Source organism: Hemiscyllium ocellatum, chromosome 15, assembly GCF_020745735.1.
Source record: "Hemiscyllium ocellatum isolate sHemOce1 chromosome 15, sHemOce1.pat.X.cur, whole genome shotgun sequence".
Taxonomy (NCBI): Eukaryota; Metazoa; Chordata; class Chondrichthyes; order Orectolobiformes; family Hemiscylliidae; genus Hemiscyllium; species Hemiscyllium ocellatum.
The window spans coordinates 34,517,682-34,540,996 of NC_083415.1; the positions used below are offsets into that span (position 1 = coordinate 34,517,682).

Sequence of the window (23,315 nt, forward strand, 5' to 3'; positions counted from 1 at the left end):
TTAGATTGGGTGTTACACTGAATTTAAAGTATTCATTATACTAAATTGAGATGGGTTGCAACAGTATTAAATACTCAGTTCCTGCAGCACCTATAGTTTGAAGTGGCAGTTTGAGTATTTTCACTTAGTGCCACGCTATGAGCTTATGCCATCAAGGTTACATAATCTGACTGCTGAGTCCCAGCAATGCTCAAGTTTGAGTATTTTTGAAATAAATGTCGTCTTGCAGGTTTGATTTTTTTTAAATAGTGTATTCCACACAAATTATTTTAAATGTATCTAGTAGCTTTGCCTTTGGATTTGAGGACCTCACCCTCACTGGTATGCCAATGATACTAGACTGACATTTTGTTTTCAGTATGATCATATACTTTTAATTAAGTTTTAAGTATTTAAAGTATTTTGGGGGAAAATAACCATCTAAGCTTATGTAGCACCTAACTTTCTATTTGAAACCCATCTGCCAGTGAAAGGGAGTGTACTAATTATATGCTTCACTTTTGATTTTAGATATTAAAATATACCCAACTGAGGGGAAGGAAGAGGCACACAAGTTGGACTTGTACTCATTCTCAATTGTAATCTTCAGTCTTCAATAAAAAAAATTCCAGTCATTTGGGCAAAAGTTAATCATTTTTACCATCAAAACTATTTTAGACAGTGAAAGAGATGAGCGTTTCTCTTGATTAAAACAGTTGTTTTAAGCTGATTTTTAAAGCTAGCATGCTTCTTTGGAATGCAAGTTGAGTGGAAAAGAGGCAGTAAACAGCAGGGGTCATTTAGTTGACACTTGTTCTATGGTATTGAGAGACTGGGGATGGGAGGATATGGTTTTGATTTGAGTTTCAGAAGAAATAGTAAAAATGAGATGATGAAGAAAGATTATCTTTAAAGAACTTGACTAGCAAAGCAGAGGTGGAATTAGAGTACTAATTACCACATTCTCTGCAAAATCCCACTCTAGATTCCTCCAGTGCTGACAGTGGTTCCTTTGCCATATCACCAACCAGTTTATTCCTGATGGAGGCAAAATAAAAGACATATGAGAGGGAGAAGAAAGAGTAAAAGTTTGGACCATTTTCTTGCCAGCATTGCTGAGGAAGGGATGTGAGGGTATGAAGTATTGTCCTACAGATGAAGGGTAGTTTTTCAATATGAAGTAGAAGACTACATTTATTTCTGTGCTGTTTTTCCACACTAAACATTTGCACCTCTTGTCTCACTGGCAGCCACACTGATTTGATTTCACCTGAATGGATTTAATTTTTGTTTTAAAAAATGTCTTTGATACAGTAAATGAAACAATCCATGGTCTACATTTTCATTCTCTTTTATACTCGTTAAGTGCAGTCAAAATATTAATCTTTGTTTTGAATTTCCATGGATTTAGTTGGGGTATGTTTTGGTACCTTGATCCTTGTCATTTTTCCCAAAAAGCTGAGACAGCAATATTATGAATTTACATTGCTTTTCAGTTTGAATCTGTTATGTGTTGTTGTGCTGGCACTTCTTTCAAATATTATGAACCTTTTTTAAAAATAGATGTACAAGGTCTAATCTCAGTGGCAATCCTGTAACATGGTTTAAATGTTCACAAATTACATTTAACTTTTTCATTTCTACACTTCTTCCTCTACCACCTTAAATTTCTGTCTTGCATGATTCTGTAACTCATCACGTGCAGAGATAAGGTGTTGATGTGCATTATGCATCTTTATGCCAACTAGCACAAAAGTGACCTGCCTTTCAGCAGCATTGTGTGCATGTCACTAATTTTCATTTTAGCATCATGGATTGAACAAATACTTTTGAACAGTGTAGTTCAGAAAGCATTTTGTGAAGGTGGTTAACACAACTCAAAGGATGAAATTTAATTCATGAATACATGTATCATGTGGATTTTCAAAATGGAAACACACTGGATAAGTAAAGAAGCCCAACATGAGTATAGCTGCAGTGATGCTGAATAATGGCTTCTGGATTGTACTTGTGATGCTCCACTGATAAATTACTGGATTTCAGTATACGTTGTGTAAACAACTGTGCTGGTCCCGTTACCTAAAAAAAAATGGCAATATTGAACAATGTTGTTCGATGTGAGTGCAGGCTGTCTGCCAACTCTTTTATGGATGCTGGAAGATGAAGATTTGAACTTTCATACTCATTCATTGATTTTTGTTAAAAATCAATAGAATGAGCTAGTGAATTTCCCTCTTATTTCTCTTGATGTGGAGGTGCCAGTGTTGGACTGGGGTGGACAATGTCAAAAATCTCTCAACATAGGGTTATAGTCCAATAGGTTTATTTGAAACCACAAGCTTTTGAGCCTCTGATCCTTCCTCCGGCAGCTGCGGTTTTAATTTAACCTGTTGGACTATAACCTGGTGTTGTGACTTTTTGTTCATATTTCTCATCAGTTGTGTGAAAACCTGTAGACTTTCATTTGATCATGTTGTGTTGAGTCTTCTCTTTCCCTCTTGTTTTGCTGGCAAGGAAATAATTAGTGTTCACACAAACGTTCTTGTTGACTGCACATCTGCGTTGTTGTTACCATAAAGATGAATAATACATAGCTTGGCCTTATCTCTACTGCTAATCCACTTATTGTCACAGTGCTCCCTTGAAGAAAACCATTTTAAACGAGATGGAAGAGGGAGGATTTGCATGGTCGATTGCTACTGAAGTTTTTGAAATTGATAAGCCTTTCTTGTGAATCGATTAAACGTTACGAATATTTATTTTCAGCATCCACAGTATTTTGCTAGTGAATTTGACTTGTGGCTTTACGTGTTTAATATTTTTTATTCACAGGTAATAAAAGAAAGTGGCCCACCACATATGAAAAGCTTTGTTACTAAAGTAATGGTTGGAGAGTTTTCAGCTGAAGGAGAGGGGAAGAGCAAGAAAATTTCGAAGAAAGCTGCTGCAATAGCTGTTTTGGAGGAACTGAAAAAACTTCCACAGCTTCCAACAGTAGAAAAAGTGAAACCACGCATAAAAAAGAAAACCAAGTCAATAGTGAAGGTGTGTTGATCTTTTTATCTTAAAAAAAAGTTATTTCTTTTTGCGGGGGGTGGTGGTATTAGTGGAAAAGATCTTGCTGAATGGATGTTCATTTCACAGCTATTGCTGAACCTGGTTTTTAGCTTTACTTTTCAAGATTCCATTAATTTGGTGACTCTTGTAAGTGGGAAATGGTTATGTTCCACCATAGTTTTGAAGTTGTAAAGCAGTCTGAAGTTTCCGTTCGACTTTGGAAGGGATGGTTCATAGTCAAAAAGAAGTCTCATCAAACTGGTGCTACTGAAACAGGAAGTTCAATAACTGCCACCATAACAATCTTTTCATTCATATTTTGTTGCTTGTAATGTGTTGCCATATAGTACCTGTGCATTTTATTTGGGGAATCTATATTTTATGGATTTTGAGTAGGAAGGATAAAGTTGAGACAAGTTCAGCTTTAATCTGGGTGAATCTACCTTCTAATAAGTCCATGTATGAAGTTCTGGTGAAGTACAAATTATTTTTTTCAAGGTTTTAACTGGTTTTTTTGGATGGTACTGTCTTGTATTTTCTCATTGCATAGTTATCCTAAAGAAACTATGCAAGTTATTATTCAGTGACATCAAATGTTTAGGAAAGGGATTTCCAAAAGTCTAATTCAAACTTGTACAATTATAAATGGTTATCAGCTATCAGAAATTAAATATTTTAGAAGTGGTGCTCCATTAATCAGCATTTGTTTTTAGGACTATTTTGATTCTTATATAGAACCTTTTAACATTGGGAAGCATAACGCATTTCAGTGTCATCAAACAGAAATTTGATATGGGATCACCCTCTGCCATTCAGTAAGATTATAGCTGAACTTGCACGTCAACTCCACTTTCCTATCCTGTCTCCATAATTGCTTTTCCCAAAGAGGAGGTAAGTTAAACAAGTAGGTATGAAGGAGTATCTTAACTGAGGAGCGTTTGAGAACAATGAGACTTAAGGTGACAACTCTGGAATTTTGAGCTACAACATGAAATATGGATGCCAATGCTTAGAGCAGTTTTAACATTGGAAGTGTATAAAAGGCTTGAATTAGAAAGCAATAGAACTATCCAGGGATAGAATGGAGGAGGTTGGTCTTGCAGACGGGTTGTGAAGAAATTTGAAAGCAAGGTTGAGACTTCAAAACTGATTCCTCATCTGGTAATATCTTAAATCAGCAAAAGCTAGAGCAGATATGGAATGGAATAGTGCAGTTTAGAATTTGGGCAGTACAGTTTCTTTTTCTTTTTGATGAGTTAAGTTTGAAGAGGATGGAAGATGAAGGCCAGACAAGAGAGAATTGAATTTATAGAAGTTAGAATAACTTAAGGCATTGACAAGATTTCCAAAGCAGCTGATTTGAAAGAGACACGAGTAGCATGGTGTATTGTAGGTAGTCATGGTGATGAATGGACATTTGATTGGAAACTAATTTCAGGGTCGCATAAAATGCCAAAGTTGTGAATGCTGTTATTCATCCTCAAGGGTATGACAAATGAGATGGGGAGGATTAGTATTTATGGCACAGAATTTACGCTTTGGTCTTAAAATTAGTACTTTGGTGCTTCCAGTCTTTCAATGGAAGAAATTGCTGTTCATTCAGGTCTGGAGATTGAATAAGCAGCATAAGAAGTTGAGGGCATTTGATGGGTCAAACGCTTGGTGAGGTAGTGCTGAACCAGTATACATGTGAAACCTGATGAGTTTGTGTAGATGATGTTGCTGAGTGTCAATGTATGGATGAGAAATGAGTGCAGCATGCATAACACCTCATGATCTCCAAATGTATCATTGTGGGAACATAAGGAGAAGAGGCTGTTACAAGTAATTTTCTGGCTGTGACTGGACAAAAATGAAGTAGGAAGGACTGTCCTACAAAAACAAAACAAATAACTGCAGATGCTAGAAGTCAGAAATAAAAATAGATATTGCTGGAAAAACTTTTTAGATTAGATTAGATTACTTAGTGTGGAAACAGGCCCTTCGGCCCAACAAATCCACACCGACCCGCCGAAGCGCAACCCACCCATACCCATGCCCCTTACCTAACACTACGGGCAATTTAGCATGGCCAATTCACCTGACCTGCACATCTTTGTGGGAGGAAACCGGAGCACCCGGAGGAAACCCACGCAGACACGGGGAGAACGTGCAAACTCCGCACAGTCAGTCACCTGAGGCGGGAATTGAACCCAGGTCTCTGGTGCTGTGAGGCAGCAGTGCTAACCACTGTGCCACCGTGCCAGACCTGTTGGGTTATGTTCAGCAATTGCTATTTTTGTTTCTGACAGTCCCACTAAGTTGGGTGCGTGTGGAGAAAGGTTGGATGCTAATGTGTTCAACTGTATTTAAGTAAAGACTGCTGGATGTCAAAGGATGAGGGATGGTTTCCCACAGTCACATAGGATATCATTTGTGATTTTGATTTAGGCCATTCTAGTGCAGTATCAGGGTGGATGCCTGATGGGAGAGAGGACATACCTTTAAGGTAAGGGAGTAAGTTGTAAGAAGATGAGAGGCAAGTTTTTGTTTCTCACAGATGGTGGTAAGTGGCTTGAATATGCTGCCAGAGGTGGTGGTGGGGGCAGATACAATAGTCGTGTTTAAGAGGCATTTTGACAAATATGTGAATAGGCAAAGAATAAATGTCAGAATAGTTTGGAAATGCAGATCTGTAGATTTATTAGCCCCAAGGAACATGAAAGGTTTTAGCTGCACATTGGGCACCGTTGTATTTTTGAGGTTGTTTGCTTTGGTCTATGACAGCATTTTTGAATTTTAAAAGCTTACTTTTAAGAGCAGATTAGCTGGTTCTTCCAACAGATGTAAGACTAAAGCCTGATGTGTTCTCTGGAGTTTCTAGTCTGAACCACCTCCGTTTTATAAAAATCTCTTTTTACGGAACTACTCCAAATTTCAATGTATTTCATTTTACTTTCAAGTTGTCTATTTTATTTTTCATTGAAGAATTAATTCAAATCCATCTATCAATATTTTTGCACATAGCTTGAAACACTTTTTGTAGATCCATAAAGTTTGTGAGAAAGCTAAATTAAACACCATGCACGCAATGGCAAGAGGTTTTCTCAATGTGTCTATACATTTACAGGTTTTAGAATTTATAAACCCATGGGAATAATGACTTTTTAAAAAATCTTGCACTACATTTTTCCCGAACCAATGTAAGCTGGGTTCATATAGATAGAATATCATACCAAGCATTTTTCTCTTCCCTTCCTCCATTGTCCCATCATGGCAGAGAAACAGTTGAGTGGTGATTGCTGGCAGCATGCTGAGAAACATTATAAACCTATGGTAAGGTGAAATTTAATGTCATATGTAGGCTTGAACTATGCCAGTTATTTTGCATGGACATTGCCCATATAAAAGAAAACTCCAATGTCATATTGCACTATATATTTTGCAGAGTTATAATCTAATTTATGGACAGGAAACGTTAGAGACCTTCTGTTTCATGATAAGCAAGCAATGTTTTTTAAACATGTGACTCAGCAAAACATTGGTATGTTGATAAATTGTCATGTACAATGGCTAAGATGAAGCCTCTGTCTTTGAGGCATAAAGATGAGTGAAATTTCCTTTGGTTTGGAGGTGCTGAGCTGGCTAACTACAGAGAGTGATCACATCTGTGCCTGTATAATGGAAAGGAATATTGGTCTGATTTTGTGTGTCTGACTGTTGCTTATTGGTCCTTTTAGAACTCTAGAACTATGTCTCTAACTTTTTTGAGAGGAAAATTGAACTGATGTTTAATATTTAGTTGGAAATACAGATTCCTATGTGGTGACCAGCAGTGTGCCACAATGATTAGTGCTGAGTCCACTGCTTTTCTTCATTTATATAAATGACTTGAATGTGAACAGAGGAGGTATGACTCGTAAGTTTGTAGTTGACACCAAAATCTGAGGTGCAGTGGACGGCAAAGAAGGTTGCCTCTGAGTACAACCGGGATCTTGAGCAGTGGACAATTGGACTGATGTATAGCAGGTGGAGTTTAATTTAGATAAATGTGAGTTGCTGCATTTTGGACAGGCAAGTCAGGGCAGGACTTATCCACTTAATGGTAGGGTCCTGGGGAGTGTTGCTGAACAAAGACACCTTGGAGTGCAGATTCATAATTCCTTGAAAGTGGAGTTGCAGGTATACAGGATAGTGAACAAGGCATTTGGTATGCTTTCCTTTATTGGTCAGAGCATTGTATAGCAGTGGGGTGGTCGTGTTGTGGCTGTACAGGACATTGGTTAGGCCACTGTTGGAATACTGCATGCTAGTCTGGTCTCCCTGCTTTGGGAAGGATATTGTGAAACTTGAAAGGGTTCAGAAAAGATTTACAAGGATATTGCCAGCATTGGATGTTTTGAGCAATAGAGAGACTGAATATGCTGGGGCTATTTTCCCTGGAGCATTAGAGGCTGAGGGGTAACCTTTTCAAGGTTTATAAAATCATAAGGGGCATGGTTGGGTAAATCAACAAGATCTTTTCCATGGGATGGGGGAGTAGAGATCTAGAGGGCATAGGTTTAGGGTGAGGAGGGAAAGATTTGAAAAGGACCTAACGGGTAACTTTTTTAAGCAGAGGGTGGTGCATATATGGAATGAGCTGCCCAAGGAAGTGATGGAGGCTGGTACCTTTTAAATGTTGCAATTGTATCTGGATGGCCATGTGAATAGGTAGCATTTGGAGGATATAGGCCAAATACTGGCAAATTTGACTAGGGTATCTGGTCTGCATAGATTAGTTGCACCAAAGGGACTATTTCTGTCCTGTACATCTGTAACTCTGATACCTGGGAATTGGGTAGAGTGCTATGTGTGTGAAATATTAAACATGAGGATTTTAAGAGTCAGGTTTAAATAAATCATCTTATCAATTTTCTGTAACTGGTCAAATGTCAAGGTAATGTAATATAAAACTTTTTAAGTATTTGGTATATTTCATGCTCCTTCCATAGACTGTTGCACTCTCGTCACTCCACTAGATTAGATGAACATCAAGATTTCACCAAAGATTTTAAGCAAATGTGATTGCACCACCACATTCTAGCCTGGCCATTGTTTGACAAAAATGCTACTGTGACATCAACAGTCTATGAATAGATTTTGTTCTGTGAAATACTTGTTCTGCTTATCCTCATCTCAACTTCCCATCGCATTGCTAATTTTATAGTTTATTCTTTTCTCTGAATAAATGGTGAGCACACAGTGATTGCATTTGAAATCTGTAGGACTTTTTCAAACTCAAATTTGAGTGTATTATTATTTTCTTTATTCACCACCCAAGTTAATTAGCCTGGTTATGTCCACTATCTCCACTTCTCATATACCTAGATAGTAACTTATGTTAAATGTTTAGGTGCAAGTCTGTCCTTTGGGCGTAATTCAACTTTTCTCTGAAAAATGTTTTTCTTTTTGGGCAGAAAAATTCAATATCTTTTAATTAACCTTCGTGCTGGGGATTATCTAATTTTAGCATCAATTGCATACATGCCAGGTGCAGCAAAGTACTTTACCCCGTATGTAGAATTCTTTGCCAATGTGAGACTTCCTTGATTCCTAAAAATTGAAGTACAGAAACCATTTTGTGAAATGGATTCTCACCCATCTCTATAATATTTGAGGTGACTTCAACTTAATGATTCTGTAGCTACAAAAAGAACACTTTTTTTTTCCCTGAGTTTAATTTGTAATCAGCATGTATAACACACTAACTAGCTAGTGCATTAAACTTTATCCTTGTAATTTCTTCATGAATATCTTGTCTACAGTTAGCTGAATCTGAATTGGCAACTTCTGCATTTTAGACTGTTGGTACACATTTTTGCTTGTTTAACAAATGGCCAGTCTTGGACTTTTATCATTAACGTATTTTATTAAATTGAGTTAGGTTTATTGATTTGGGAGCAAAAAGCATTCTTGTAAATGCTTGATTATTCCTTTGTAGATATTTAGCAGACAGCACAACATCTGATATGCATGATGAACTCTCGATTCAGTAAGCCAGTAGGGAAGTTTTCCTATAGGGACAGAAATTCTTGGATCCTATATTCCAGACAACATTTTCTTGGTTTCTAGCATCCAATAGAAAAATGATTATTGGCAGAGTTCTGGAAAAAGGCCCTTTTGGCCTTCAGGAAAATGGGGAATAAAACGAGCTTTGAGAAAAAAAAACAAAGCCACTTTTGACATTAAGGAAATCTGCAAGATTCAGCACTAATTTTTTTTAATTTTTTAATATTTGGGTCACTTCTGTGCCTGAACCAAAACAGAATCTGGCTTTTCAAATTTGGCTGCAAAAATTAAACTTTAGTCATCTTCTCACCCGGTGATTTAATTTGAATAGTGCTGAAATGCTGAGCTTGCATCTTTTTTATTTTTAAGCTACAGACAAGTCCAGAGTATGGGCAAGGAATGAATCCCATCAGCCGTCTAGCTCAAATTCAGCAAGCAAAAAAAGAAAAGGAGCCTGAATATACATTAATGGTAGAACGAGGCCTTCCTCGCCTCAGAGAGTTTGTTATGCGGGTGAGAACTGTTACATAATTTATTTGATTATCTACAGACTCTGAAATATACAATTCCAAATAACCTAAACTGTATTCCATTATCTAGGTTAAAGTTGGTGGTCAAGTAGGAGAGGGAATGGGCCCAAATAAGAAAGTTGCCAAGCGAAACGCAGCTGAGAAGATGCTGGAACTTTTAGGTTTCAAAGTTCCTCAGCCTCAGCCACCTAAACCAGCTTTGAAAACTGAAGAAAAGGTAACTTTTTTTTTCATCAGTCCAACTAAAGTCTATTTCCTTTTAAGTTCCAAGGTTGATTCTGAAAAAATTGTAATTTTCTTTTCAGCCAACTGTGAAAGAATCTGTGAAAGGGCGTAAAGTGACGTTTTTCGAGCCTGGTTCCTCCATAGAAGATACAGCCACAGGTATGTTCCTTATAATCAGGCACTGTACCTGAAGTAGGGCAAGTGGAGAAATAGAGTTGAAAAATGTGGTGCTGGAAAAACGCTGCAGGCCAGGCAGCATCCGAGGAGCAGGAGAATCAGCGTTTCTGGCATAAGCCCTTCAGGGATGAGGCTGGTGTGTCAAGCGGGCCGAGATAAATGGTAGGGGGGAGGGAATTTCGGGGAGGGGCACTGGGAATATAATAGGTGGAAGGAGGTGAGGGTGATAGGCCGGAGAGGGTGTGGGGGCGGAGACGGAGAGGTCGGGATGTAGATTTCTCCAGCTTCCTCATTTCCCTCCCCCCACCTTATCTCAGTCCCAACCTTCGGATTCAGCACTGCCCTCTTGACCTGCAATCATCATCCCGACCTCTCCGTCTCCGCCCCCCCCCCCGCTCCGGCCTATCACCCTCACCTCCTTCCACCTATTATATTCCCAGAGCCCCTCCCCCCTACCTTTTTGATCTCGGCTCGCTTGGCACACCAGCCTCATTCCTGAAGGAGGGCTTATGCCCGAAACATCGATTTCTCCAGCTCCTCGGATGCTGCCTGGCCTGCTGTGTTTTTCCAGCACCACATTTTTCAACTCTGGTACTCCAGCATCTGCAGACCTCACTTTATCCAAATGGAGAAATATTTGAGGAACAGTGATCACAATGTTGGTTTTTGTGTACTTGGAAATGCTGTGAACTGGCCAAATGTGAAAATACAGAAGGATGTCTAATTTCAGTGAGTCGATTTAAATAATCTGGGTCACCTAGATCCAAATCAAGATATGGAAGATAAGTGAACAAAAGGATTCCTTCCAGAGAATGGACTGGTACAAGTTTGATATTTTTTCATAAACGAGAATGGTATGATATTCCAAGGATCATCCTTAGTATGCTTTAGTTATAGGCTTGAATTTTGTAATAGTACTAACAGCAAAAACATCAGCCCTCTATAAGAACTCTTGTGTGCTGCCTAACTCTGAGCCAAGAGGCCTGGGTTCAAGTCTCACTTGCTCCAGAGGTGTGTAATAGCATTTCTGCACACATTGATGAGAAAATATCTTAGCCACCTCCATTAAGAAGTAAATAGATAGCACCTTCCAGTATATATGCATGAATATTTAAATACTGAAATCATGATTTCTGTTTCAACTGCCCTGCTTCTCCAGGCACTTGGCTAAAATGGTATACTAGCAAAAAAATGTCTTTGAAGTACACGTAAAATTTTGAGGGAGTTCTTGAAAACCATTAAAACTTGTGCTGGTCCATTCAGGTTTAAGTTTTTAGTGGTTTGCATGTCTTAATTACTGCCAAACAATCTTTCTTGACTAAAAATTAACCTTTTTATAGTCTTTCTGAAATTCCAACACTGCTTAAAACTGTAAAATGAATTCGTAGTTTCTCTTTTGTCGTTATTCCATCATGCTTGCATGCACACAACTCCCCACCATCTTTCTATCTCCACGAGGGCTCTGCAAACTGGTTAAGGACTTGGTTGTATGGGTTGCAGTTCCCTGTTGGAGGATTCCATGCCAACAAATTTTAAAGTGTAATGAATGGCTAGCAACACATTTTTGTTGACATTTAACCCAGAATCTAGCACCATGAGATTAAAATGAATCACAAAACGATTCGAATTTCATCTATATAATTCAATGGCAATCTGAGCAGAATAAGAGAAGGACTGGTTTTAAAAGTGAGAGAATAGATTAGTGAACTGTCATAAAAAGGAATCTGGAAGTGATATACAAAACTAGAAATAATAGAGTGGGTCCAGTTAGGAACCAGTCCTTCTGTGGAAGCAGTACATGTCCAATATCCTCAGTTCGGAGTTCCAGTGGTGGTGGTGGAAGCAGAGTCATTAGGGACATTTAAGCCACTGCTGGACATGGACATGAAATGCTATGACACACCTCTGGAGCAAGTGAGACTTGAACCCAGGCCTCTTGGCTCAGAGTTAGGCAGCACACAAGAGTTCTTATAGAGGGCTGATGGACATGGACATGATAGCATTGAATTGAGGGGTACGTAGGTTAAGTTGTTTTGTTTTATATTTGGATTAATGCACAGCACAACATCATGGGCCCAAGGGCCTGTTCTGTGCCGTACTTTTCTATGCTCTAGTTTTTTGTCACTCTTTTTTTAAATTAGGCAATAGGCTACTGCTAATGTCTCAGCAAAAGAGACGGTATTAGAGAAAATAGGCTAAAAATAAATGAGGATTTACTCTAAGATGTCATTAGCTTGGAACAGATGCAGAAATGGAATTTGAAGTTCTTCTATGCATAGAGATCTGGGTTCTCGTTAGATCGGGGAGATTAGATTAGGTTGATGGGAAAATTTATCGAAGTCTTTAAAATCCTGAAGAGTTTTGGTTGAGCAAAATAATGATAGTGTCAAAAGGACAGAATTAAGGTAATTTAAGAACTAGAGGTAAAATGAAAAAAATCTTAGAATTAATGACTAAGATAAGGGAAGAATAAGATTAAAAAATGGAATTGATAATCCCTTCAGAGGTGGCACAGTCGTGTTGAGGTGAATGGCCTCTTTCTGTGCTATTATATGGGCTAAGCTCGCACTTTAATGCTACTCCTAAACCCTTAATCTGACATTGAGTCTTACGGAAGTGAGGAATTGTTGTTATTTTTGTTCCATTGTAAAATCTCCCACTGAAGGTGACTCAGAGTTACAGTATGAGGAAAACTTAATTATTTGCAACGTGTTTTGATAGAGAAATTACAAACTTACTTTAAAAAAACACTCTGAACTAGTAATTTTAAGGGAAACTATGGTTAAATGTTGCATGAGACTCCAAGGATTCCATACCTCCTGCAGGGAAACAGTGACCAGTAGAATGCAAAAGGCTAGGGTGGAGAGATTACATCAGGTAACACTTAACTGCTTGGAAAACTTTCTTTAAGGAAAGTAAAGCTTCTGAAAATGTTCTTAGAAATACTTGCAATGATGATTTTAATTATATAAGTGTGGTAAACAGGCAAACTTGCCTTGTCAAAAAAGGAATGTCCAACATTCCTAAGAGTAATCTGAAAAGGTGTGTATATCTGAGCATTCCATAACCAGCCCTGCTTTGTGTTGTTTCAAAATAATTCTAAATTGTACTGTTTTTCAGTTAAAGATGGTAGCATGCGCTTGGAAGATGAATTTCGAATGCCTTATCCCAGCCACCAACAACTGCCTGCTGGAATCCTTCCTATGGTTCCTGAGGTAGCCCAGGCTGTTGGAGTCAATCAAGGGCATCATACCAAAGATTTCAACAGGCCTGCAGCAAATCCAGCTATGGCCACTTTCACTGCAATGATAGCAAGAGAACTCCTATATAGTGGGACATCTTTAACTGCAGAAACTATTTTGAAAAATAATCCTGCAGCTCGCAAGCCACAAAGCACCCTTACCAGACCTTCAGAGCAATTGGAATTTTTGGCTACTGTTCAAGCATTACAGGTATAATTGTTTTTTATTAATGGTCGAGGGGTTTTCATGAAATAGCTTTTAAAAACACTTAAGTCTTTGGACTTGAAATGGGCTGTGCATACAACAAGGCATTGCACTGTCTACTATAACATTAGCTTGATTCTTTCACTATTACAAATTTATTAAGTACTGATGCATTTAATCTTTTGATGAATAGTATTGAATGTAGCTCAAGAACATAGGGAATCTGTAAAAGTCTCTTGTATTTGTGTTGTGCTGTTTGGTAAATCTTAAGTGTAATTTGAAGCAAAGCTAACTTTGCAAGCACTGTTGGATGGTATTGAGACTTGCTGGAAAATTCAAGCATCCGAAATAAAGCCATAATAAGTAACAAAAATAAAGTGTACGTGTTTCATCTGTACTTCTGCTGGTGTGGAGGTGGGATGTCAGATTTCTGAAGAATTGGAACCAATTCTGGATTAGATGGGACCAATGCAAGCTGAGTGGGTTTTACCTGCTAGACAGTGGGACTGATCTTGGAGATTTTTGCTAGTGCCATTGGGTTGGGTTAAAATGAGCTTGTTGGTGGCATGAAATCTGCAGGGAAATTCAAATTGGAAGGAAATGAAGTTGGAAAGATACTAGGGAGACTAGAAGGGAGAAACAAAGCTGAACAAAGTGTATACTTCAAATGTGGAATTGTCAAAAAGACAAAGTTAAGGAAAATCTTCATGAATATATGCAGCATTTGCAAAAAAAAATAAACAACTAATTGTTATTACAGAAACATGACTATATGGTGACTAGAACGGAGGACTGAATAATAAGGCTTTTCATTTAGGAAGGATAGGCATGAAGGATGTGAGATGGAATTACACTGCTGAGGGATGGGATCAGTATATTACTTAGGGAGGCTCTCCAGTTGGAAGAATTGTGAAATCCGTTTGGGTGGAACTAAGAGCAACACACTTTAGAGTTATGTACAGGTAACTAAATAGGAGTAGTGAGACATGTTAATCAGGAAATGGGGAAAGCTTGTGCTACTGGCAATACAATAAGGGTTACTTCAGTCTGCACATAGACTAGGCAAACCAATTGGACTTTAGCTGTGGAGGACAAATTTCTGGTGTGTATGTGTGTTACAGATTTTTGTAGTGTGTGAACTATTAGCATGTTGAGACAAGCAATTTTATGTCCAGTATTATGAAGGTTAGGATGAAAGGTCACTGGACTTGAAGTATGTTGCCATCTGTGGACAGAGTTTCTTCAATCTAAATTATTACTTTGCATTTGTTGTCAGCAATCTTCCAGAATTGGAGATTCAAGTGGTGAGGGAGAATGAGGAGTTGAAGGAAGATTTGTGTTGAAAATTAATAAATCCCCTAATGTTCTACATCCTGGTGTTGAAGGTGACTATAGAATGGATTGATGCATTGCTGATTATCTTTCAAAATTCAATAAATTCTGGAATGAATCTTTTCAATCTGCAGGAATTAAGTGTCACTCCACAATGTAAGAAGGGAGTGAGAAAGAAAACCAGGAAGTACAGGCTTGATAGCCTGTCATCAGGTAGATGTTGAATCAGTCATGATTGTTTTGAATGATGAGGCAGGCTCTACAAGTTGAATAACCACCACCTGTTCCTGTCTTCCATTTTTAAAATTCTGATCTTAAAAGGTCCTTACTTGTGCTGTGTTGCAATTTTCACAGGTTATAATAACTAGTATGCAATCCAAATAACCATTGTTAACATGCAAACATAGAATCTGAGCCAAGACCAGTCTTGGCTGTGACTTCTCCCTTAAATTGACTGAGCTGGGGAATATCTATCAAAGTGTCTCAATCTTATCTAGTGTAGTTAATTTTATGACTAGAACAGTTTTTAAAATCCCACACCAGTGTCAATGTTATCTGATGTGATTTGAGTCTCTCCTGTTTGTAGCAAATTGGAAAATAGTGGCTCAGGAAAATATCAAACTGCATTTATTTTATTGTAGGAAGCCCTTTTCTAAATTCTTATAATATCTACCTTCAATGTCATGGTAATTAAAAAGTATTGTATCACTGTGGAGAAATCAAATTTGAAGCAATGCAGTCATATACAGTGCCAGTATTTTGTTTGGCACAACCCTTTGACAGTTAGTGCCTGACAATCACTTTTGATTAGTGATGTCATGTTATATCATCCCTTTTCAGGTTGAATATAAAGATTTTCCAAAAAACAATAAAAATGAGTATGTGTCGCTGATTAACTGTTCATCCCAACCTCCCCTGATTAGTCATGGAATTGGAAAAGATGTTGAATCCTGTCATGATATGGTAAGAATATTATATGCTTTTCGAAACTTTAGAATAATAACTTCATGCTTATTCCTTTGGTACATTGATATTGCAGCTAAATTAAAAGTTCTCTATAAATAGTCATACTTTTGACCTCTGATCGTTATTTGGAAAACCTAATATTTTAAAGATTTGAATGTGTCCCTGTATCTTTTTTTAGGCTGCACTTAATATCTTAAAACTGTTGTCTGAGCTGGACCAACAAAATGTAGAAATACCAAGAACAGGAAATGGACCAATTGCTGTGTAAGTATTAGCTTGCGAACTCAAATCAAAAATAGGTAATGTGGCATAGTTGGTATCAAGATTGGTGTAGTGTTGGAAAAGCGCAGCAGATCAGGCAGCATCCAAGGAGCAGCAAAATCGATGAAAATCCTAATGAAGGGCTTTTGCCCGAAACGTTGATTTCCCTGCTCCTCGGATGCTGCCTGACCTGCTGGACTTTTCAAGCACCATTCTACTCTTGATTCTAATCTGCAGTAACCGCTTTTGCATAGTTGGTGTGTCTGTAACTAGGAGTTACAATTTCAGCAAGAGCTAGGAGTGTGATGAGAAAATTCTTTCCTCAGCATTGAATAGTTGGAAAATGCTGCTAGGAAGAGTGGTCGAAGCAGATTCCGTAGGAAGTTTCAAAAGATAGCTGAATGTGTATTTAAAATTGATGAATTTAAGAGTGCCACAGATGTATGCTGGAGACTGGGTAGCTCTTTTGGGAACAGGTATGAAGGGTCAAGTGGCTGTCTCTATACTGTAAAATTCTTTGATAACTAGGAGCAAAAGTAGGCAGTTAGGAATTGAACTGAAACAAGAAGGAATGCCTTTTTTTAAAATTTTGAGCACATAAATTTTGGAGAAATGAATAATATTTCATGTGTGGTAGAAATCAGTATTAATAAATAGGGGAATCTGTGTTTGGTCATGAATCTGGTGTTCTTTGGAAACTTAATAGTATGTCAATTCCAAAAGTACAATTCTTATGTAAGTAGGAATGGAAAATAAACAGGTAATGTGAGCTTGGAACAGTGTTTTTAGTGGAGTCAACTCCCCAAGGGCAGAAATGTAGGAAAAAATCTTTTGGGCCTTATAAACTTGCAATTGGTAGAAAGCGGTTGTCCAGCTGTTTAAATCTGTCAATAGCCAAACCAAAAGGAACATTCCCTAACACTGAGGTTGTGGTCCAGGACAGAATCTGGTTTGAGACAGGTGGGGGGGGGAAGACCAATGCAGAAGATGATAAACCTTCTCATAGGGTCTAGAGTATGTTCTTGCCCCTGCCTACAAAGAAACATAAGTTTTTTTTTGTAAAATTGAACAGTTGCCTTGCTGGCCTGCTTCTTTCCCTAATGTTGTCAATAACTGAAGATCAGTCTTCCAACTGGGACCTGAAGCATCATCACATCAAATTGTTGAAATTCAGAAGTAGAAGGCCAACATTTCATCTGCCTTTTTGATTTGTGCTAAATGATCACCTGTACTGAAATTTTAGATTTGTCTTATGAACAAATTGTAATAAGCATTTGCAGCTTTGTATAATGTATAATTTACTATTTGTTTTTATAGCTAACAAACATTCTTATTTTGCAGAATTACTAAATTTCAAACCAACTGATTTCTTCTTTACAGATGTGTGAAACAAGAGATTGATGGTGATTCTCATATCAAACCGGCTAACTCAAACACTTTAGGACAAACACTGGAGGTCACTGACTGAAAGCCTTTTATTGACCCAAAGCGCCAAGCACCAGAGAAAATCGGATGCTTCCTGTTCTGTGACTTGTAACTTATGTTTTGGAGAACTACAGTTTGAATTTTGCTGTAGTATCTAAATCATTAAGTTGCTTAACTTTTTAAAATAGTAATGCATTTCAACATTAATTCATTTTTTTGATGAAGGAAATTTGTTCCTAATGTTTCATTGGAACCCTGTTAACACCAATATCCAGCAGCAAAAAGTTAGAATTTCTGTTGATGACTCTCCAATAGTACATTACATGATGATTGAAAAATTGCTTAACAAAATCAGGGTCATATCCAACGTATGTAGTTCGTGATTTGGTACCTGTTTGAATTGGCCATTAACAACATAAACCATCTTGGTTTAAACAAAACTTGGTGCTAGTTTAAAAAGTAGCGTGCCTGCATTTTCATAATTATATATCCAAAAGAAGAAAGTTGAAACTCTAAATTTAATTCAGTTTGAATAAGTTATAAAGACTGCCTCTTTGTTCACCCTTGAAAGATGGTATCTAGTAGAATGTTTGGTCTTCTAGATTAAGTTTGTATTTTTAATCTTTTTTAATTTGGTAATTCTGAACGACTTTGATTTTTGTTTTTATATTAAACTTTGTTTATATTAAAAGTAATTTTCAACAGTGTACAAGAATTACATTGTTGGATATGATCTGTTACCTAGCTTATACCAGAAATTGCAGATTACTGTAAATCTTGGTGTAGGGTAAAATGTAAGATGTTGTGTTGTACTTTATTAATGCTTTGATGTAATGTTCCATGTGATGTACACAAAGTGTGTACAGTAAACATTTTGCTTATTGTCCAAGTAAAGCACGAATCCCTTGCCAAGTCAAAACTTTGTTACTTTACTTTTGGACTTTTTTTTTCCTTCCCATGTACTGTACCTATGGAATGGAGAAGTAAAAATTGGTGTTTGTGCAAAAGTACTGGTGGCTTTTTTTGGCATAACACATTATCAGTGTGAAGCTGAGTTAAAGGAGTTGCCAGCCACCGTTAAATTGTTAGCATTTATTGTCTCAACTGCCTCAACAATTTTGAAAAGATTGTGTTTTGTAGAAAAGATCTTGGTGATTCTAATTTGTCTCGGAATACATTTTTTGCGGATCTAGCTTTCAGACAGCTAGACTATTCCGGTACACATTTTCTGGATCACAATTCTCTTTACAAGCTTTTTCCTTCTTTATTAGTAAAGTTGGAAACAAGCCAGCAGATGAACTGAAAGCCTTTTGACTGTGTGAAGCATTTAACTCCTTTAAGTCATGCTGCACAACCTTTTCTCCATTGTGTGTGGTAGAACAGTTAACCTTTTAAATTTAAAGGATTTTTTAACAAACCAGCATCAGTCTGAACAAGATTACTGTACTCCAGAGTTTTACATGGATGACTTTGGGCATCTACAGTTGAGCTACTTTTAAAATGGCTCAGATTTGAAGCTCTGAAAAATTATTCAAATACGAACTATGGAGCTTTACGATATTAAAAATTCTTTTGAGTAAAAATTAAATTGTTTAAAATGTTTTAATTCAAATATTGGTATGAAGAGTAAAGCATTCCAGAGTTTGACACCAAATGGAGTTAACTTAAGTGCTGACCAATCTTGATTGAAATTGTTTAAAGGTTCCAAGTAACTGTGATCCTATGAAGTGTTTTAATGAAACTAATAACAATTTGGCTCGGAATGGAATAATAGAGAGAGACTTTCTGAAAATTGCATTTAGATTTCCTTCCCTGCCAAAAGGGTGGTGCTATTGAACTTGAATTGGAGTTTGTTTAACATTTATTTTGTTCTGGAATTTCTTGTAGTTGTGTTCACTTATCATTAATTTGACTGACTTGAGATGCAAAGTCCATTCTACTTTCAAGAACAAATTTGGTAGTATGAGCAATTAGCATCTGCAAATCGTATGAAAGGAAATTTGTTATTTTGGATATATAGTTATGTTACTTTAAGACTAAATAGACCTAAAACAATACAAAGCTGACCTAAACACTCATCAGTGTAGCTTTTTTATTTATTCATTCATGCAATGTGGGCATCGCTGGCTAGGACAGCATATATTGCCTATTACTAATTTTTTATCCAGAGGGCAATAAAGATTAACCACATTGTCACGGGTCTGGAGTCATTTATGCCAGACCAGGTAAGGGAGGTAGATTTCCTTCCTGAATTAATGACATTAATGAGCTGGATAGATTTGTTTTTTTACTGATCATTGACAGTGGCCATAGGGGCAGATTTTTATGGAATTAAATTTCATTATCTTCCATGATTCACAATCTTCCCACAGTACACTAGCCTTGGAGTTTTAGGTTATTAATCCAATGATGACATCACCACTGCTTCATTTAAAGACCTTGAACTTTAAGACCCAATAAAGAGTCATTCTGTCACCAGAAATACATACGTAGTGCTGTGCAAATTCACGTCTGTAGCATCTGTGGAGAGAAAGAGAGTTCGTGTCTAGAGTCCAATATGACTGTTCTTCTGAAGAAGGGTCATACTTGACAGGAAATGTTAACTCTGTTTCTCCCTCTACAAATACTTCCAGACTTGCTGAATTTCTACAGCACTTTTTTTTTAATTTGATTTCCAGCACTTGCAGTAATTTTTTTTGTCAGTTAGTCAGCAGAACTTTGTGTGGATTGTAAGATTTGAATTTCATCATAGTAAACCCCTTCTGAAGTTATAAGCAAGGTTTCAAAACAAGTGGAGCAAAAATATTGCAATTTGAGATATGCATTTATCATGTTCCTTAAATACTTCCAGTTCTTTTCATACAATTGCTTTTGAAATCACGGTTATGTAGCCAAGTATAGAAGACATCTATGCGCATCACAGTCTCTGAAACCACAACATGTAACCAGTAAATGTATTTTCATGAAAATAGAGAGGTTTAATATCTCAACCAAAGGATAGCATCTCTGCTGCAGATAAAATGTTGTTCTAGATTTTTTCCAATGTAGTAAAAGATTCACCTTTGTATCCCAGTGAATAGCATTTATTGGATGATTGCTATCTTTAAGAAAAAGTAAATAAATATAAATATTATCAAGACTGACTGTTCGATAGATGCCAGTATATAGGCCAGTGCATTTCTACTACAAACAACTGCTTTAAGGCCATTGATGCATATCTGTTTAAGAAAAAAATCTTGGGTCGAGTTTGAGAATTAGAATAAATGATTCAAGGGCTATGGTATGACACTTGAAACCCTTCTGAATGACAACATTATCTGATTTAGGAAGTAATGATTTCAGAAAACACCATCTCATATGCTTATTAGAAATTTATCTACTTTAAGGACCTACTGAACTACTGAATTATAACACAAACCTGTAGCTTCCTAATACCTGTTAATGGTACTGATTCTTGTTTTTTTTTCTGTCGTAAATTTTTCTGTCGCATTTGCAGTTTCATTTTAACTGCAGTTTTAACTAGTTAGATTTTGAACTGGGAAGGCTGCTGCTTAGTTGTTGATGTTTTTGGTAATATATCTGCTTGGCAATAAGAGGAAAGCAGTTGCATTTCCTCCATTTCAGAGGGAGTTATTTAATCCATTTCTTTCTAGTTTTAAATATACTGAAATTATTTACTTAAACATGAATCTTGTCAGAATGTCATATAAATTAGATCTAAATAGCTGCTTGGTGAATTTGAGATTAATCTTGATTTTGAAATCACTTACATTAGGAAGGAGAGTAATTTGATTTAATTTCCAAAAGTTAATCTACAGCCAAGATCCCCTTGCCTCTGAATTCTGATGGTAAATGTTCACAGTCTGCTGTGATCTAAGTCATGGGACATGCTGCTATTGAATTTATTTGATATTCTAACCCCGAAAGACTGGTGTTTCTAAACTGTTTGGATTTCTGGCTGTTTGGTTTTCCTTTTTCTTCTAAGTTTTTAAACTCTCGCCTTTCTACCTGAATATTGAAGTTAGAACATGGAAGTAATGTTTTCCCATATCTTACTGACCATTTTTGTTCAATCTGCTTATTCTTTGACCAGAGTTGGACAGAGATGAGGTTTGTAAATATTCCTATTGAAATGTCTTAACAATCTTCACTGATATTCAAAATGCATGACATAAAAAATGAAACTTGTTTCCATAAAAAAAACTTTTTTAAACAAATTCCTCCCACATTTTTGTAGCAACTAAATATGGTTTCATTGCCAATTAATGAAAAGCTGAACAAAAATAATTTTTCTTGAATGTTTCTTTAAATATTTAGATTTCATAAAAGTAATTGTTTCTAATCAAAGTTTACAATGGCCCACCATGAGTGGCATGTAATTACTTAGTGAATTTTTGCATTGACCTGTTTAGCACCCAACTGTTACAAATATCTCTGGCCACCATTTTTTTTTTGAAAAAGTTTGTCAAGTTTAGTTTATGCAATGCAGGCCACATTAATTGCCCATCACCATTTTCTCTGAGAAGGTTCTGGTTGAGACATTTTTGAACTGTTGATTCTAAGTGTGAAACTCTGGAACATTGACCCTGTGGCAACAACAGTTGTGATCATTGTCCAATTCAGGAGTATGAGGTAAAACAAATCTCAACATTTCCCCCCTCGTTCTTTAAGCCTGATCATATTAGACTCATTCTGCTATGGAGCTGAAAATGTGTTGCTAGAAAAGCGCAGCAGGTCAAGCAGCATCCAAGGAGCAGGAGAATCGACGTTTCAGGCATGAGCCCTTCAGGAAGGGCTCATGCTTGAAATGTCGATTCTCCTGCTCCTTGGATGCTACTTGACCTGCTGTGCTTTTCCAGCAACACATTTTCAGCTCTGAGCTCCAGCATCTGCAGTCCTCATTTTCTCCTCATTCTGCTATAGTGCATATTGTGGATTGGATGCATTGTGCAATGTATCGGGTACACCATAGGGAGTGAACGTTGATGCCAGTGGCTTGAGTTTTTGATCACACTTCTGATTTGAGCTTTGTAAAGAATGGAAATTTTGAGGAGTCAGAATGTGTCGATCAAGAATAGCTTTTGATCAATGGGGATTGCTAAATTATTACAACCTGTGACCCTATAGGGATGCTGTTGAAGACCAAGAGAAGATGGTCTGGCTTTTTGCCACTACCTTCAGTTTATTTGACGTAAATCTTAATAGCTGCTTTTCAGCCAAGTCTAAAGCTTATCCAAATGATACTGTTGGATGGTAGAGTTTTAATTTTACTTAATACTCATCAACTTTACTCCAATGAGGAAGCCCATTTCTGACCTTGTCAAGCAGGTAAACCTTTTTTAAAGGCACATAAGACAGTTCTGCTAGTCGTCATCCTTATTCCTGGTTTCCAATGATTTGACTTTTGATCTCACCATTTAATCAAGTAGATTACTATTTTGTCTTGGGGGGGGGGGGGGGCCGAGAGAAGAGTCCAAGCTTCTGCCTTAGTTGCATTTTGATAGCTGGTGTTAATTAATATTGCAAAGTTTAACACTAAGTAGCTCTGTATTGTTTGTCTTTGAATATCTTCAAATGAGATAACAGGTTTGCTTCTGTACTTGCCACTGAATCAAGTTTAATGCCTGGGTTTAAAAGCTGAGGAATGTTCCAGGCTTTGAGGTCACAAACTGTGATGATGTAGAGGCACCAGCATTGGGCTGGGGTAGAAAAAGTTTAAAAATCTCTCCCAGATTAAATTCAAAATTGATTCAGTTTTACTATCCTGGGGTATAGTTTAAACTGGTTAAATTCAAATTGTTGTCAAAACAAGAACCAAAACTCTGGTATCCATTTCTCAACCAAATCTTAGATATTTTCTGGGACTGCCATCTACACAGTTGGTTGT

General features: G+C 37.1%; 1 protein-coding gene across 4 annotated transcripts in view; it reads left to right on the forward strand.

Annotated features, from left to right (window-relative positions):
* stau1 (staufen double-stranded RNA binding protein 1) overlaps positions 1-18,435 on the forward strand; it is a 40,329-nt gene extending 21,894 nt beyond the window's left edge. For 2 of the 4 annotated variants that reach the window (XM_060836357.1, XM_060836359.1), the window contains exons 8-15: positions 2,812-3,024; positions 9,436-9,579; positions 9,667-9,813; positions 9,902-9,980; positions 13,119-13,450; positions 15,617-15,739; positions 15,921-16,006; positions 17,384-18,435. In XM_060836357.1, the coding sequence (XP_060692340.1) occupies positions 2,812-3,024; positions 9,436-9,579; positions 9,667-9,813; positions 9,902-9,980; positions 13,119-13,450; positions 15,617-15,739; positions 15,921-16,006; positions 17,384-17,471 (1,212 nt within the window). In that variant the 3' untranslated portion in view covers positions 17,472-18,435. The remainder of the gene's footprint in view (positions 1-2,811; positions 3,025-9,435; positions 9,580-9,666; positions 9,814-9,901; positions 9,981-13,118; positions 13,451-15,616; positions 15,740-15,920; positions 16,007-17,383) is intronic. The other 2 variants (XM_060836358.1, XM_060836360.1) reach the window with 2 other exon arrangements.
* The last annotated feature ends 4,880 nt before the right edge of the window (positions 18,436-23,315 follow it).